General features: G+C 44.3%; 1 protein-coding gene across 2 annotated transcripts in view; it reads right to left on the bottom strand.

The window, feature by feature from the left end:
- LOC132380265 (protein HID1) overlaps positions 1–19,562 on the bottom strand; it is a 257,992-nt gene that overhangs the window by 212,111 nt on the left and 26,319 nt on the right. For both annotated transcript variants that reach the window (XM_059949013.1, XM_059949014.1), the window contains exon 2: positions 8,250–8,399. In XM_059949013.1, coding sequence (XP_059804996.1) covers positions 8,250–8,399 — 150 coding nt within the window. The remainder of the gene's footprint in view (positions 1–8,249; positions 8,400–19,562) is intronic.

Genomic DNA, 19,562 nt, shown 5'->3' with positions numbered 1-19,562 from the left:
TTCAACCCTCCTCCTTTTCCTAGACTTCCCACCCTAATCTTCAGCCTGCTCTGGACCTTTTCATTGCCAACTGCCAACGGCACTTTAACACGTACAACACGCTGGAGGAACTCAACGGGTCGGGCAGCATCCGTGGAAATGAGCAGTCAACGTTTCAGGCTGACACCCTTCGTCAGGACTGAAGGGGGGGCAGGGGCCCTATAAAAAAGGTGGGAGGAGGGTAGGAAGGAGAAGGCTGGTAGATGCCAGGTGGAAAACCAGTAAGAGGAAAGATCAAGGGGTGAGGGAGGGGATAGGCAGGAAAGGTGAAGAAGGAATGTAAGGGGAAAGCACTATGTGTAATAGAAGGTGGCAGAATCATGAGAGAGGTGATAGGTAGTTGGAGGAGAAGGCAGAGTGAAAATGGGATGGGGGAAGGGAGAGGGAAGGAATTACCGGAAGTTGGAGGATTTAATGTTCATGCTAAGGGGCTGGAGACTACCCAGACAGTATATGAGGTGTTGCTTTAACACTCCTCTCTTCTATTCCAACCTCACTCCTTCCAGACTCTCTGCTCTCCATTCCCTCTGTACTAATCCTAACCTCATCATCAAACCTGGAGGTAAGTTGTAGTAGTCTGGCCAATTAACCTCTACCTTGATGAGACCCAGCGTCAACTCTCAGACAGCTCCTCTTACTCACCCCTCGAACAGGACCCTACTAAGAAACACCAGACCACTGTCTCGCACATCATCACCAACCTTATTGACGCTGGGGATCTCCCATCCACTGCCAACAACCTCAAAGTACCCTTTCAGCTTATTCCTGCCCCACTGAAATCATAGTTGCATACCTCAGCTCTGTTTTATTCCCCCCTGTTCAGCCCTTCTTACCTACATCCGTGACATTCCACACACTCCAGATGTTTTCAATGATTTCAGGTTCCCTGGCCCCCATCATCTTATTTTTTACTATGATGTCCAGTCCCTATACCGGGGGTCGGCAACCTGCCGCTCCCGAGCCATTTGTGGCTCTTTCACCTCTGTGCTGCGGCTCCCTGTGGCTTTGGGAAATAATTGGTCAGTATTTAATTAAAATGTATTTTATGTTAGTTTGTTAGCTTTTGAAATGTAATTCTAAATTTGAAGATTATGGTGATCTTGTACAATCTAAGTGTGGCTGGCACATCCGAAACGGCTCACAATTAGCCAGCATTCCGGCTAAGGGAGATAGCCTACGGGGGTTTGTGAGTACGCGTCTTTTGCAGCATCTGCGTCCATGGGGGCTGGGTTGAGGGAGGCTTAAAAGCAAGGCTGTTTAGTTCGAATAAAGCTATCTTTGACTGCAGTTTACTGACACCGCTACAACGTGTTTTTATCGCTGGCTGTCCAGACGGAAGGTGCTGAAACGCTTTGTCGCGTGTCTGGAAGAAGTGAAAACTTTCCTGGGCAGCAAAGGGCTCACCTTTCCTGAGCTGGAACAGCCAGAGTGGCTGGAAAAGCTACACTTCATGGTAGACATGACAGCGCACCTGAACACGCTGAACACAGCTCTTCAGGGGAAAGGACGCACAGCCCTGCACATGTTGGAGGATGTTTTGGCATTCGAGCGCAAGTTGACGTTGCTTGCCAGAGATTTACAGAAAGGCACTTTGTCTCACTTCCCCAATTTGAGAGAGTTCAAACAAGGTCACGACATGATAATTTCGGAGTATTTACATTCTGCAATCATCGCAATGCAAACATCGTTTGGGAAACGCTTCTGTGAGTTCAGAGAGGAAAAAAACACATTATCCTTCCCGGTCACTCCCTTAAGCATCGATCCTTCCCTACTGAATACGACTGCATTGGCAGGTGTGAGTCAACCTGATCTTGAGATGGAACGGGCCGACATAGCCGACAAAGACATATGGGTGTCCAAGTTTAGACGCTTGACAGCAGACCTTGAAGATGTTGCCCGTCAGAAGGCCGTTCTTGCTCAGAAACACAAATGGAGTGATATTGAAAACCTTCCAAAACCGGACAAACTTGTGTTCGAAACATGGAATGCTATGCCCGACATTTATGTAAACATTAAAAAGTATGCGCTTTGAGTCCTGTCGATCTTTGGATCCACATATGTAAGTGAGCAGGTGTTCTCCAACATGAACTTTATTAAAAACAAACATCGCGCACGCCTCACAGATGACAGCTTGCGATCCTGTGTAAAGATGAAGGTGACGTCATACAGCCCTGATGTGCAGACGCTGTGCGCTGAGGTCCAGGAGCAGAAATCCCATGAACCAAGTATGATAAATATTTTAATTGCCTATTATTTTATGTATATTCATATTTTTTCATTGTTCAGTGAAATAGTCCTTTTATTTTTCAGGCTGACAGCTGGCTGACGTTATTTTTGGTTTGCTGCTGGCGGAAAATTTAAGTTCGGCGTTTTTCATAAATACAAGAAGGACTCAAATAGACATTGAGTATTTTACTTAAAAGTAACTTTCAACCCAACGTCTTTTTTTTGGAGTTCAAAATGTTTTTGTTGCATGCAGAAATGTAATTTCGTTTTCTCTGCAGGAGTTCATCAATTTCATAAATGCAACACATTATAGTTTGTTTATACATAGCATAAAGGCAAAAAAAAACGTTGTATGCAGTGTTATTTCATTTTAAATGTCAAACGGGTTTTGCGGCTCCCAGTGTTTTCTTTTCTGTGGGAAACGGGTCCAAGTGGCTCTTTCAGTGGTAAAGGTTGCTGACCCCTGCCCTATACACTTCCATCCCCCACTAGGAAGGCCTCAAAGTTCTCTGTTTCTTTCTGGAAACCAGACCCACCAGTTCCCCTCCACCACCACTCTCCTCTGCCAGCGGAAATTGTTCTCACTCTCAATAATTTCTCCTTTGGTTCCTCCCACTTCCTTCAAACAAAAGGGGTAGCCATGGGCACTCACATAATCCCAGCTATGCCTGCCTCTTTGTCAGTCTATATTCCAAGCCTACACTGGTGATCACCCCACACTTTTCCAATGCTATATCCATGACTGTATTGGTGCTGCTTCCTGCACCCGTGCTGAACTTGTTGATTTCATCCACTTTGCCTCAAACTTCCACTCTACCCTCAAATTCAACAGGTCCATTTCCAACACTTCCCTTCCCTTTCTCAATCTCACTGTCAATCTCTGGAGATAGCTTATCCACCAGTGTCTATTATAAACACCACACTCTCACAGCTACCTGGACTATACCTCGTCCCACACTGCGACTTGTAAAAATGCCACCCCCTTCTCTCAATTCCTTCGTCTCTGCTTCACCTGCTCTCAGGATGAGGCTTTTCAATTTAGAATGAAGGAGATGTCCTTGTTTTTCAAAGAAAGGGGTTGCCCTCAACCACATCCCTTCCATTTCACACACGTCTGCTCTTACCCCATCCTCTCATCATGCCACCAGGGATAGGGTTCCTCTTGTCCTTGCCTACCTCCCCACCAGCCTGTGCATCAGCACATAATTCTCCAAAACTTCTGCCATCTCCAACTAGATCCCACCAACAAATACATCCTTCCCTCCCCTCCACTTTCTGCTTTCCACAAGGATCGCTCTCTACGCGACTCCCTTCTCCATTCATCCCTCCCACTGATCTTCCTCCTGTCAGTTATCCTTGCAAACAGAACAAGTGCTACACCTGCCCCTACACCTCCTCCCTCACTACCAGTCAGGGCCCCAAACAGTCCTCCCAGGTGAGGTGATACTTCACCTATGAGTCTGTGGGGTCATCTACTGTACTCAGTGCTCCCGGTGTGGCCTCTTGTATAACAGTGAGACTGACATAGAATGGGAGACAGCTTCACTGAGCATCTACGTTCTGCCCGCCAGAACATGCGGGATCTCCCAGTGACCACCCATTTTAATTCCCATTCCCACTCCGATATGTCCATACATGGCATCCTCCACTGTTGGAATAAAGCCGCACTCAGGTTGGAGGAAAAACACCTTATATTCCATTTGGGTAGCCTCCAACCTGATGGCATGAACATTGACTTCTCAAACCCAGTAAATAATGCCCCCCCCCCACCTTCACCACTTCCCACCCCTTGTCCCTCTTTCATGTTACCTTCTTGCCCACCCATCGCCTCCCTCTGGAACTCCTCCCCTCCCCTTTTTCTTTCTTCCAGGGCCGTCTGTATCTTTCACCAATCAACTTCCTAGCTCTGTGCTTCATCCACCCGCTTTCCATGTTTCATCTATTGCCTGGTGTTTCTCTCTCCCCTCCCTCCACCTTTGAAATCTATTCCTCAGCTTTTTATCTCCAGTCCTGCCAAAGGGTTTCAGCCCAAAACGTCAACTGTACTTTTTTCCATAGATGCTGCCTAGTCTGCTGAGTTCCTCCAGCATTTTGTGTGTGGTTCCCTACACTTACTATCTTTACCTTTTGTTCTGACATGTCCTGACATGAGCTTTGTACTCTCAAAATTTCATGTTTGAAGGCCTCCTACTTACCAAGTACACATTTGCCAGACAACAATTCACATTTGCCATATCCTTTCTGATACCATCAAAAAATTGCCTTCTCCAGTTTAGAATCTCAATCAATGGACCAAACTTATCTTTCTCCAATATTTACTTTGAAACTAATGGCAATGTAGTCACTAGATGCAAAGTGTTCCCCAACACAATCTTCTGTCACCTGCCTTGTCTCATTCCCTGAAGCAGATCCAGTATCACACTCCCTCTCAGTGGGACTTCTACTTACTGATGGAGGAAACTTTCCTGAACACATTTGATAAACTCTTGTCCTTTTACAGTATGGGATTTCCTACTGTAGCAACCTTGTTTCTTGCAACAGTTTGCAATCTCTTTACAAATTTGCTCTTCAAAATCCCTCAGACTAGGTCTATAATATAACCCCATTACCATGGTCATACCTTTCTTATTTCTCAGTTCCACCCATAACACCTACTAGACGTGTTCTCCAGACTATCTGATGTAGCATTGTCATGACATTTTCCCTGACTAATAGCGCTACCCCTCCTCCTTTATCGCTCCCACTCTGTCGTGTCGAAACCAATGGGACCCCAGAATATTGAGCTGCCAGTTCTGTCCCTTCTGCAGACAAGTCTCACTATTAGCTACAATGTCATAATTTCAGGTGTTGATCCATGCCCTGAGCTCATCCGCCTTTCCTACAATACTTCTTGCATTGAAATATATGCAGCTCAGGTCACTAGACATACCATGCTCAACCTTTCGATTGCTGACTTTGCCTGAGGTCTTACCAACATCTGTCTCTGCAACCTCCCGAATGACTGTTCTGACATTCTGACCCTGATCCACCGGCAATTCTAGCTTAAAATGCACCATGCAGCATTAACAAACCTTCCCGCTAGGATATTATTCCCCTCCAGTTCAGGTGCAAGCCATCTCTTCTGTACAGGTCCTACCTTCCCTGGAAGAAAGCACAATAATCCAAATATCCTATGCACTTCCTTCCACACCAACTCCTTAGCCACATGTTAAAGTGTATAATCTTCTTAGTCACGGGCAGCAATCCTGAGATCACAACCCCGGAGGTCCTGACCTTTAACTTAGTACCCAACTCCCTATGCAGAACCTCAGCACTCATTCTACCCATGTCATTGGTAGACATGGACCACGACCTCTGGTTGTTCACTTTCCCACTTGAGAAAGCTGAGATCCAAGATCTCCCAGATCCTGCCACCCGGAAGGCAACATACCATCTGGGTATCTCGCTCTCAACTACAGGACCTCCTGTCTGTTCCCCTGACAAATTCCCTATCACCACAGTGCGCCTCTTCTGAATTGCAGAGCTTTGATCACTGTGATTTTTCTCTTCTAGGCTATTACCTCATCCAACCATCTACCTCTCTATCACCTATCTATCACCATCTACCTCTCTATCACCTTTTCAGCCTCTCAATTGATGCGGAGTTCATCCAGTTCCATCTCCAACGCCTTAAAGCAGGTTGTTAAAAGCTGCAGCTGGATGCACTTTTCAGTTATAGTCTTCAGGGATATTGAATGTCTCCTTGCCTTCTCACATTCTGCAAGAGGAGCATTCAACTATCCTGCCTGGCATCTTTACTCTAATAACTGAGCAAATGTAACAGAGGGAGGAAAAAACTCCACCTAGGGATTTTCTTTTCTTTGCTTTCTCTGACAGAAGTCTTTCTTTGCTGGTCTCGAAGAGCAAAAGCCTCAAAATTACCATACCAATACTGCCCACTCAAATGATGGTTGCTGCACTTGTCCCTACCTTCCTTTAATTTGTTCGTGCTAATCAATCCCAAACACCAACTGGTCGCTGGGCAGAGCTCCAAACAAACTGGCCCAATTTGCTGCTTTTTATAATGATAGTAGCCCTGCGTGAAATTCCCTACTCTCAAACTTCTGAACTCCGGATTGGTCACTGGTCAGAGATTTACTGAATTTTCCAGGGTTGAGATCTGTCAAATGAAAAGGCCAAAGAATGCGAAGACCACAGAGCAGAGAAGATAAAAAAAGAATGTTCAAAAGCATAAAGGGTTTGATAGGATGAATAAGGAAATGCTATCCTCACTGACTTGATGAGCATCACCTTCACAGTGTGCTTTGAGGGAAAGGGAGTTTCATGAAAACTGGCAAAAGGGACATCATGGAATTGCCATTCCCACCACATTGTACAATCTGATATACACTACCTAAATGGTTGTAAAAGCAAACCCCATTGTAAAAATGCAAAAGGGAATGAAATAAATGCTTGGAGAATAATGGAACAGCTTTGGGTAAAGTGCAAGTGATTAACTATTGGAATAGTTCTTTGAAAGAATCAGCACCTCCTGTGCCTAATGGTCACCTTCGTCGTAATATGACTATAAAGATAATGAAAAATTAACAGCAATAAAGAATGGAAGCCCTACAGTTCCGAGGAGAAATACACAAGCCTGGACCATGCAAATCTCTAGCTTCGGTATTGGTTTTGCATGGAGTCCCACAACTTAAGAGTAAGAGTTAGTATCATGCAAAGAAAAATCAGATCAATGCCTGGGCGTTTGGTCTCAATGGCTGTACCACGCAATGGCATTCGCTTCACAGATCCTCAGTGAAGTTGGTGAAGATGGAACATTCTTCAATACTCCCACATTCCAGCCTCATTTCACACTGCTGGCAGCTGATGAAATAAATCATGTTTAACATGAAATTGCACACAATTTTTTGCCTTAGGTTCAGTCACAGCAACATTGGTGGGGGAGGGATGGGGTATTAAATTTGGGAAGAGAGTTAAGGATTGTGGTCACCAAAGTGAAGGTGGAACAGCATGGAGCCAGTGTAATGTCTACAGACGAGTCAGGAAGAAAGGAAAATAATAGTCAAGTAATGTGGACATGGCAAGGGTGAAAGACATAACAGTCGATGAGGAGAGTATTGGGATAAGGTTGGTGAAGAGAGGTAACCAGCAAACAAGATATGTGGACACAGTGGAGAAGAGGGAGAGTGCCTGGCTTGCAGTTCTCTTGGGTCTGCACCAGAGTTCTCCACAATCCTTTCCATCCCTAAATCTTGGGATATGGGAAGATGGTTTTAAACTCAGTTTATAAATTATATAGTATTATACCATAACCTTCTGTGCCAGAAAAGGAGGTTAAATTAATGATTTACTCTATGTCATATTCTTCTACAGTGGGGTATCATGGTCTGGCAATAAGTGGTTGAGCATACCACACTGAGATGAGAAGAAATCCCTTCACCACAGAGGGGTGAGGCTTCGGAATTCTCCACTCAACAAGGCCCTGGAGACTCAGCAACTTATTCAAGACAGATTATATTAAGGGAATCAGGGGATATGTGAAATTAGGGCTGAGGTAAGACATCAAGTGTACTAAATGGTGGGACAGTGCAGGGGATCCCAGTTCCGGATTTCATGAACACACAGCAATCTTTGGACAACTGTGGTCAATCACATCTGATGCCTCATCCTCTTCACTGGTGCATGTCCCAAAACTTATTTGGTTTCTTGCAGGAAATTTTCTTGAAATAGTAAGTTCTGGGGTCCTTTAGGTACATTAGTAATAAGTCAGTGTAGATAAAGCATTAGTTGGTATCTAACCTATGCTGGAAGGAATCTCATAGAACAATACAGAGCAAGCTTTACAACACATCTATACAAGAACTCACATCACATTAGAAGTGTGGGTTAAAGACACTATGTTACAGAAGAGAGAAACATTACCGCTGTCACTCTCAGCCTCCTCTTACTCTAGGTTCATAGCAAAGAACATATGTGACACTTACTTTGTAGCACAGGGTGGCCAAGTTAGAGGGTGACTCCTCTCTCACAGCTCTTATCTCAGCAGCTGGCACCAAGGTGAACACATCTTGGATGGATGTGGCTGTGTCAGCCCAGAATTGGTCCCAGAATGCATCATCAGTGGCCTCAACTGGCTGCAAAACACAAACAGCATGGCTTACAGAGTAATACACACAAAATTCTGGAGGAACACTGCAGGCCAGTTAGTATCTATGGAAAAGAGTAAACAGTCGTGGTTTCAGGCCAAAACCCTTCATCAGGACTGCAAAAAGAAATGAGAAGTTGGAGTAAGGTGGAGGGAGGAAAGGAAGTAGTACAAGGCAGTAGGTGGTAGACGAAACTGGGGGGGGGGGGCAAAGGAAAGAGCTAGGAAGTTGATTGCTGAAAGAGATAAAGGGCTGGAGAAAGGAAATCTGATAGGAGAGGACAGACCATGGAAGAAAGGGAAGGGAAGGAGCACCAGGGGTTGGTGATTGGCGGAAATGGAGAATGGGGAACGAAGGAGAGGAAGGTGGACAGCAATTGTCAGAAGTACAAGAAATCGATGTTCATGCCATCAGGTTGAAGGCTACCCAGACGGAATACAAGATGTTGCTCCTCCAACCTGAGTGTGGCCTCATCACAGCAGTAAAGGTGGTCATGGATTGACATGTTGGAATGGGAATAGGAAGTAGAATTAAAATGGGTGGCCACTGGGAGATCTCCCAATCTGCGTCGGGTCTCACCAATATACAAGAGGCCACACTGGAAACAAAAGATACAAAAGGTAACCCCAACAGGGTCAAAGATGAAGTGTCATCTCATCTGGAAGGATCATTTGGGACCCTGAATGGTAGCAAGGCAGGAGGTAGAGGGAGTTGTGGCACTTATCCTTGCAAGTGGAACAAGTGTCAGAAGGGAGATCAGTGGAGAGGGATGAATGGACAAGTGAGTTGTGTAGGGAATGATCCCTGCAGAAAGTGGAGGGGGAGGGGGAAAACAGAGAGATGTGCTTGGTAGTGGGATCATTCTGGAGATGGCAGAATTTAAGGAGAGTTAAGTATTGGCCATAGAGGCTGATGGGGTGATAGGTGCAGACAAGAAGAACCCTATCCCTGGTGGAATGGCGGGTGGTTAGAATGAGGCCAGACGTGTATGAAATGAAAGACAGGTGATTGAAAGTAGCATTAATAGTGGAGGAAGGAAATTCTCTTTCTTTGAAGGAGGACATTTCATTAATTTTGGAACGAAAAGCTTCATCCTGGGAGTAGATGGCACAAGTGGAAAGAGGTATGATCCAGGCTTACAGTGCCAAAATTCAAGTTCAAGCTTAATTATCACTCAACCACAAAGGAATACAAACATCAATCCTCCAGGGCAAGGTGCAAAACACATCACCGACAGTGCACAGCACTCTGTATATAGCACATACCGTTTTGATCTCAGAAAAATATACAGTCACAAAGAACAAAAACAAAAGTATTGTGTAAAAGTCTTAGGCATCTTAGATTTTTTTATATGAATTGTTTTAGATGTTTACTTTTTGTCTTATGCATTAGTGTGTCAGTAGAAAACAACAAATTTCTGAACATTAATTTTCAAAAAAAATAAATAAAAGAGGGTGTCTTTGAAGAGGATAAGCCTTTGCAAGGCGGAAGGCCCTGACGGAGTACCAGTAAGGTTCCGAAAACTTTTGCCAACCGACTGGCAAGAGTATTCAAGGACATTTTCAACCTTTCGCTGCTACAGGTGGAAGTTCTCACTTGCTTCAAAATGGCGACAATTACACCATAAGACCATAAGATACAGGCGCAGAAGTAGGCCATTCAGCCCATCGAGTCTGCTCCACTATTCAATCATGGCTGATCCAATTCTTCCAGTCATCCCCACTCCCCTGCCTTCTCCCCACACCCTTTGATGCCCTGCTAATCAAGGACGTATCTATCACTGCCTTAAATACTCCCAATGACTTGGCCTCCACAGTCACTCGTGGCAACAAATTCCACAGATTTACCACATTCTGACTGAAGTAATTGCTCCACATCTCTGTTCTAAATGGACATCCTTTACTTCTGAAGTTGTCTCTTCTTGTCCTAGACTCCCTTACCATGGGAAATAACTTTGCCATATCCAATCTGTTCAGGCCTTTTAGCATTTGGAATGTATCTATGAGATCACTCTTCATTCTCCTGACCTTCAGAGAATACAGCCCTAGGGCTGCCAGACTTTTCTCATATGGTAACCCTTTTATTCCTGGAATCATTCTCATGAATCTTCTCTGAACCCTCTCAAAAGTCAATAAAATAAGGAGCACAGAACTGCACCCAACACTCCAAGTGTGGTCTCACAAGTGCTTTATAGAGCCTCAAATCACATCCCTGCTCTTATATTCTATACCTCTAGAAAAGAATGCCAACATTGTATTTGCCTTCTTCACCACCGACTCAACCTACAGGTCAACCTTTAGGGTATCCTGCACAAGAACTTCCAAGTCCCTTTGCATCTCTGCATTTTGAATTCTCTGCCCATTTAAATAATAGTCTGCTGTTTATTTTTTTCCACCAAAGTGCATGACTATACACTTTCCAATGCTGTATTTCATTTGCCACTTCTTTGCCCATTCCCCTAACTATCTAAGTCTCCCTGTATCCTCAACACTACCTGCTCCTCCACCAACCTTTGTATCATCGGCAAATTTAGACACAAATCCATTAATCCTATCATCCAAGTCATTGACATACATTGTAAAAACCAGCGGTCCCAACACCGACCCCTGTGGAACTCCAGTGGTAACCAGCAGCCAGCCAGAATAGGATCCCCTTATTCCCACTCTGTTTTCTGCCGATCAACCAATGCTCCACCCATGCTAGTAACTCCCCTGTAATTCCATGGGCTCTTATCTTGCTAAGTAACTTCATGTGCAAAGGCCTTCTGAAAATCCAAGTACACCAAAGAATTGCAGCAGATTAGTCAGGCAGGATTTTCCTTTCAGGAAACCACACTGGCTTTGGCCTATCTTGTCATGTACCTCCAGGTACTCCATAATATCATTCAAAACTAGGCTTACCTATAGCCCTCTATTTTACTAAGCTCCATGTACCTATCTAAAAGTCTCTTAAGAGACCCTAACATATCCGCCTCCACCACTATTGCCGGCAACCCATTCCACGCACTCACCACTCTCTGAGTAAAAAAAAACACTTACCCCTGACATCTCTGTAGCTGCTCCCCAGCACCTTAAACCTGTGTCCTCTTGTGGCAACCATTTCAGCCCCGGGAAAAAGCCTCTGACTATCCACATGATCAATGCCTCTCATCATCTTAAACACTATCAGGTCACCTCTCATCCTCCATCGCTTCAAGGAGAAAAGGCCGATTTCACTCAACCTATTCTCATAAGGCATGCTCCCCAATCCAGGCAACATCCTGTAAAACTCCTCTGCATCCTTTCTATGGCTTCCACATCCTTCCTTCTCAAATTTCAAAGTAAACGCAATCATATTGCGATCACAGTTTCCTTAACTTTAAGCTCTCTTATCACCTCCAGATCATTGCACAACCCCCAATCCAGCACAGCCAATCCCCGAGTGAGCTCAACAAGAAGCTGTTCTAAAAAGCCATCCCTTAGACATTCTGCAAAATCTCTCTCAAGGTCCAGTACTGGCCTGGTTTTCCCAGTCTACTTTCATGTTAAAATCCCCAATGATTATCATGACATTGCCCTCCTTTTCTATCTCCTGCTGTAATTTGTAATCCACATCCCGGCTGCTGTTTGGAGGCCTGTTTACATCTGGCATTAGGGTCCTTATACCCTGGCCATTTCTTAACTCAACCCATAGAGACTCTACACCTTCCAACCCTATGTCATCCCTTTCTGATGATCTAATATTATTTCTTATACATAGGGCCACACCACCCCCTCTGCCTGCTAACCTCTCTTTCCAATACACCATATATCCTTGGACGTTCAGCTCCCAATGACAGCCATCCTTTAGCCAAATTTCAGAGATGGCCACAATATCATACTTGCCAATCTGTGGCTGAATTTCAAGATCATCCATTTTATTTCTTAAGCTGCATGCATTCAAATACAACACTTTCAGTCCAGTATTTGCTGCTTTCTGTTTTAACTGCACCATGCTTCTAATGCCCTGTAATTCATCTCTTTGGCTGTGATTATGCCTCATCCCCTGCTTGTCCTTTCTATCATCTCTGTTGCACGCCATCCTTAGATGATAGATAGATAGATAGATAGATAGATACTTTATTCATCCCCAAGGGGAAATTCAACATTTTTCCAGTGTCCCATGCACTTATTGTAGCAAAACTAATTACATACAGTATTTAACTCAGTATAAATATGATATGCATCTAAAATCACCCTCCCTAAAAGCATTTATTAATAGCTTTTAAAAAGTTCTTAAATAGTTTACTAAAGTGCATTGAGTGGTAACTTAAGCTCAGTCCTAACCCCGGCACTTTAACATGTCTTGCCCCTGGTGGTTGAATTGTAGAGCCAAATGGCGTTGGGGAGTAATGATCTCTTCATCCTGTCTGAGGAGCATTGTATTGACAGCAACCTGCCGCTGAAGCTGCTTCTCTGTCTCTGGATGGTGCTGTGCAGAGGATGTTCAGGGTTTTCCATGATTGACCGTAGCCTACTCAGCGTCCTTCTCTCTGCCACCGATGTCATACTCTCCAGTTCTGTGCCCACAACAGAGCCCGCCTTCCTTGCCAGCTTATTAAGATGTGAGGCGTCCCTCTTCTTAATGCTGCCTCCCCAGCACGCCACCACAAAGAAGAGGGCGCTCTCCACAACTGACCGATAGAACATCTTCAGCATCTCACTACAAACATTGAATGACGCCAGCCTTCTGAGGAAGTACAGTCGACTCTGTGCCTTCCTTAACCCTATCACTCCAGTTACCATTTCCCCTGCCAAATTAGTTTAAACCCTACCTAACAGCTCAATTAAACCTGTCTGCTAGGATATTGGACCCCTTTGGGTTCAGGTGTAACCACTCCTTTTTGCACAGGTTGCACCTCCTCCAGAAGAGGCCCCAATGATCCAGGAACCCAAAGCTCTGACCCCTACACCAGCCTCTCAGGGTGTAGGGGGCAGGGCTTCAGGCTCCTGGATCATTGGGTCCTCTTCTGGGGGAGATATGACCTGTACACCAGTGCCTAAGAATAATAATGTGAGCTGCCTTAATGACTATCGCCCAGTAGCACTCACATCAACAGTGATGAAATGCTTTCAGAGGCTAATCATGACTAGACTGAACTCTTGCCTCAGCAAGTACCTGGACCCACTGCAATTTGCCTATCGCCACAATAGGTCAATGGCAGATGCAAGCTCAATGGCTCTTCACACAGCCTTAGGCCACCTGGACAACACAAACACCCATATCAGGACGCTGATCATCGATGATAGCTCAGCATCTAATACCATCATCCGCACAATCCTGATTGATAAATTACAGAACCTGGTTCCCTGCATCTCCCTCTGCAATTGGATCCTTGACTTCCTAACCAAAAGACCACAATCTGCATGGATTGGTGATGATATCTCCTCCTTGCTGACAATCAACACTGGCCCACCTCAGGAGTATGTGCTTAGCCCACTGTTCTACTCTCTCTATATACATGACTGTGGCTAGACATAGCTCAAATACCATCTATAAATTTGCTGATGATACAACTACTGTTGGTAGAATCTCAGATGGAGACAAGAGGGCATACAGCAGTGATATTAGCAACTAGTGGAGTGAAGTCACAGCAACAACCTTGCACTCAACATCAGTAAAAGAGCTGATTGTAGACTTCAGGAAGGGCAAGATGAAGGAACACATACCAATTCTCATAGAGGGATCAGAAGTGGAGAGAGTGAGCAGTTTCAAGTTCCTGGGTGTCAAGATCTCTGAGGACCTAACCTGGTCCTCATTTACCCAACATACTGATGCAGTTATAAAGAAGCCAATCTAGCGACTATGATTCATTAGGAGTTTGAAGAGATTTGATATGTTAACAAAAACATTTTAAAACTTTTATAGATGTACTGTGGAGAGCATTCTGACAGGCTGCATCACTGTCTGGTATGGGGGGGTGGGGGGGGTTATTGCACAGGACCCAGAGAAACTGCAGAGAGTCATAAGTTTAGTTGGCCCCATTTTGGCTACTAACCTACAAAGTACCCAGGACATCTTCAAAGAGCAGTGTCTCAGAAGGACAGCGTCCATTATTAAGGACCTACAGCACCCAGGGCACGCCCTTTTCTCACTGTTACCATCAGGTCAGAGGTGCAGAAGCCTGAAGGCACACACTCAGCAATTCAGGAACAGATTCTTCCCCTATGCCGTCAGATTCCTAAACAGACATTGAACACGTGAACACAACCTCACTTTTTTAATATACATTATTTCTGCTTTTGCAGGATTTTTAATCTATTCACTATACATATACTGTAATTGATTCACTTATTTATTTATTCTATATTATGCATTGCATTGAACTGCTGCTGTTAACAGATTTTATAACACATGCCAGTGATAATAAGCCTGATTCTGATAAATGTTACAAAGAAAGATTTGTATTTCATTAAAGAAAGTAACATATTAAGTAACATCAATTCTAACACCATAGCAAGAGTGAGCCTAGCAACAAAACAAAGGTGGCCATCCTGCATCAACAAGGTCTCTCCCCCATGCAAAAATTTTGTTCTTCTGAAGAAGCACAAATAAATGTGCAAGGCTGAGGACCAGAAATGCAGTGGTCAGCCACAGAAACCGAGTGCAGCAGATGAGAGATATATCAATCTGACGCCCCTTCTAAACTGGAAGATGTCCCACTGCTATCAGCTCTGAACTCACAGAATCCAGTGGAACCCAAGCACACCCCTCTACGGTCTGGAGAAGTCTGGTCAGAAATGGAAGAGTTGCTGCCAAAAAGACTTTCCTCTGAGGTGGAAACAAAGGCAAGAGATTCACCTACACACAAAGACAAGGACTGGGGTGCTGAACAATGGCAGTAAGTGCTCTGGACTGATGAAAATCAGTTTGTCTATTGAAGAGCTGGATGAGTGCCTGCAGCCAACAGCTAAGGACAGCACAGTTCTGGGGCTGCATTTCTGCCAATGGGGTTGATAATCTGGTCAGAATTAATCGAATCCTCAATGCTAAGCAGATTCTCATCCATCACACAATACCATCAGAGAGGCATCTATTCAGTCCCAACTTCATTCTGCAGCAAGACAATGACCTCAAGCACACAGCTAATGTCATAAAGAACTAAGAGTTCTGCAATAGATGGCATGGCCTCCACAGAGCCCTGATCTCAACATCATCGAGGTTTTCTGGGATTACCTAGAAAGATGAAAGCAGGCAAGCCAGCCAAAGTCTACAGAAGAACTGTGGCAAGTTCCCCAAGATGCTTGGAATAACCTAACAGCAGATTTTCTTATAAAACTGTGGGGCTATATTACAGACCACCCAACAGTCCAAGTGAATTGGAGGAACAAATTTGTAGACAGATCACAGACTATTACAAGAAACATAAGATTATTATTGCGGATGTTTTTACATATTGACTGGGACTCCCATAGTGTAAATCAGGGGTCACCAACCTTTTTTGCACCGCAGACCGGTTTAATATTGACAATATTCTTGTGGACCGGCTGACATGAAAAGGGGGGGGGGGTGTTAATTACAACCAGAATATAGGTGATAAGTCAACTATAAGTCACTTATAAGTGGCTAATACACTCAATTTTGTTTCTAAAAGGGTTTATCTAACAAATTTAATATTAAACATACAGCACGTATTTTCCTTGCATGAATACAGTGATAAGTCAATTATAAGTCATTTATAAGTCAATAGCATCATAACATTTTAAGTAACATTTGGATATTAAACACACAGCACATATTTTCCTCATATGAACATAAAATCATTGCAACACACCAATATCGCTGAATCAGTGGGAGCCCTAGGCTCGTTTCCCTGCAACAAGATGGTCCCATCGAGGGGTGATGGGAGACAGCGATACTCAAAGGAGGTTCCTTATGTCCCGTATATTCCACAATTTAGTTTTTGTTGCATTCATTGCAGAAAACCCCACTTCACACAGATATGATGTTGGAAATGGAAGCAACGTTTTCAGTGCTTTTGTGGCTATCTCAGGATATTCAGCCTTGACTTTGATGCAGAATGCCAGCAGAGATGTTATGTCAAACATATTTTTCAGCCCATCGTCATTTGCAAGCTGGAGGAATTGATCTTCCTTCTGCGCTGACATATGATTCACTGGGACATTCACATTCTGTAGACAGCGAAGATAGGTGATGTGCCCCAGCTGTGAGAAGGATGGTGCAGCCTCAGTCTCTCCCAAAATCCCAGCTAATGTTGGGAACATGTCAAATGTGCCCCTGTCCACTCGCCATCCCCACAGTTCCAGTTTGGCTTTGAAAGCAGACACTTTATCTGCCAACTTGAAGATAGCTGTCATTCTCCTGTGAAGCGACAATATGAGTTCATTGAGCAGGTTGAAGATGTCACACAGATAAGCGAGTTTTGCTATCCACTCCTCGTCAGTGAAGTGTGCTGCCAGTGGTGATTTTTTTCCTGAAAGAAATCTCTGTAGCGGCTCTCTTAACTCAAAAACCTTAGCCAGGGCTCTCCCCCTTGATAGCCACCTGACTTCAGGTGGCATTTTTCGGCTAGCCAGTATTTCCTTGTGTATGACACAGTGTGTAGACTGGCATTCAGGAGCAACCTCTTTGACTTGGGTAGTGAAACCAGACAGCTGTCCAGTCATAGCTGCAGCCCTGTCTGTGCATATTCCAACACAGAATGACCAGTCTGGTTTGTCTGACATGTAGTCATTCAAAGTCGAATAGTTCTGCCCCAGTTGTGTTAGTTGGCAGTGGCAGTGTACACAACATATCCTCGTGCACATCGTCTTGAAATATATATATCACACAAAACAGCAGTATTGCCTTGTTGTTGACCTCGGTAGACTCATCAACCTGGATAGCATACCATGGCGACTCGTTAAGCCGTTCCAATAGCTGTGCTTCGATGTCCTCTGCTACGTCATCAGTTCTCCTTGAAACTATGGTAGCTGAAAGAGAAACCTGTGGCATCTTGTTAGCTGCAGCTTCTCCCAACAGTTCACGGCACATGTCCTTGACTGTAGGCAGAATCAATTCTTCACCAACAGTGAAAGGCTTCTTAGCCTTAGCAATACGGCTAGCCACTAAGTACAATGCTTTCAGAGCAGCAGCATTTGTGGAGGTGGTGGCTCTCAGCACTTGCTTCTGTCTCGCTTGCTAACGTTTTTTCCACTCAAAAAACTCAGTAGGTTTGTCTTTAAGTGCAGGGTGCTTGGACTCAAGGTGCCGAAGCAGTTTTGAGGGCTTCAATGCCTCATTAGACAGCTTGTTGTGTTGGCGGGTGGCCAAGTGGTTAAAGCGTTCGTCTAGTGATCTGAAGGTCGCTAGTTTGAGCCTTGGCTGAGGCTGCGTGTATATCTTTGAGCAAAGCACTTAACCAGACATTGCTCTGCGATGATGCTGGTGCCAAGCTGTATGGGTCCTAATGCCCTTCTCTTGGACAACATCGGTGGTGTGAGAGGGGAGACTTACAGCATGGGCAACTGCCGGTCTTCCATACAATCTTGCCCAGGCTTGCGCCCTGGAAACTTTCCAAGGTGCAAATGCATGGTCTCCCAAGACTAATGGAGGCCTACATACAGACAGCTTGTCTCCACATATCACACACAAGGGGCTTGGAGAGTGTGAGTTACCAGTTGCATTAAAGCTATATCTTATGTACAACTCATTGTAATTTTTGTTGAAGGAAGCTTTCTTTTTTTTTGCAGTCTCAGCCTCAGCTATCTCTGCATTATCATCATCGTTAGGCCTTTTATGTTCCCTACCACCTCTTCCAAAGAAATGACCTCTCAAGTATTTGGATAGACGTGGAATGATTAAGGATAATCAGCATGGTAGGTTGTGCCTAACCAATCTTATAGAGTTTTCCAAGGAAGTTACCAGAAAAGTTGAAGGCAAGGCAGTGGATGTTGTCAACATGGACTTTAGCAGGACATTTGACAAGGTCCCGCATGGGAGGCTAATCCAGAAGGTTCAGTCGCGTAGCATTCAAGATGAGACAGTAAATTGGATTAGATGTTGGCTTTGTGGAAGAAACCGGAGAGTGGTAGTAGATGGTTGCCTCTCTGACTTGAGGCTTGTGACAGTGCAGTACCACAGAGATTGGTGCTGTGTCTGTTGTTCTTGTCTATTATCAATAATCTAGATAACTAGACAACGGGGTGACCCATTGGGGCACCCTTTGAGAGAAAGGTAGTGCAGTCTGATGTGACCAGAATGAACATTAAATTTTCCTGAATGCTATTGTTATTGCTTTCCTTTGGAAATTGAAGAAAAACCAATTTATTAGAGAAGAAAGACGTGTAGTAAGGCAAATATAGCTCCAGCTCATTTAACGAAGGGCACTTCTGATGGCAACATTTCTGGTTGATCTGCCACCCCTGTGCCTCTCGTTGCCATTCTGGAGACGTGCAGTCTTTTCATGCACTATCTCTTCATCTCTTCTGCTGTTTGTTCTTTGTCTCTGATTTTGGAGACATGTATTTCTCAGCTCCTTTGTCTCTTCCTCTCTCCTCCTCCTGTGCACGTTGTTGTCATTCTGGAGACGTGCATGCCTCTTCTCCTCTGTCTCTTCTCTCATCTTTTTTGTCCTGACTCTTTGATCCCGGAGTCATGTGGACCTGGCCTCATCCAATTCTTTATCTCTCCTTCTCCTTGCCACTTCCCAACGACGTTTGGCGTCATCTCTTGACCATAAAGTCCCCCCCCTCTCTTTCCACACAGCATAATTAGGCTGACCATATCCTTTTTACCCTAATGCTGGATAGAATATACGAAGCAGTAATGCCAAAGGAAGCTGATTATTCTTGATGATGTGGTTGGCGCTCTCCTAAAGGAATGTAATATAGTCACCGCTGTCCTTTGACTGAGTGTTTTGAAGTATATCATTACAGGTTACGGGATGTTATGTCATGCTTAAATTTAGAGAAGATCTGATGTTCAGTTTTTGAATCTAGTCAAGACTTTTATATGTTGTGGGGACCATTTTTGAGTTATTTTCAAAACCTTTGATTTGTTGTAAAAGTACAGATGGTGGCTAATAATTCATTTTATTATATGATAAGGGTCTTTTTCCCACTTATTTTCTTGCTTTTCCTAACAGTTCTGACTTTGGTAATGGGTTTAGATTTTTTTCTGTATAACAAAATT

This window comes from Hypanus sabinus, chromosome 23, assembly GCF_030144855.1.
Source record: "Hypanus sabinus isolate sHypSab1 chromosome 23, sHypSab1.hap1, whole genome shotgun sequence".
In the NCBI taxonomy this organism is placed as follows: Eukaryota; Metazoa; Chordata; class Chondrichthyes; order Myliobatiformes; family Dasyatidae; genus Hypanus; species Hypanus sabinus.
This window is presented reverse-complemented; position numbering and strand designations above follow the sequence as displayed.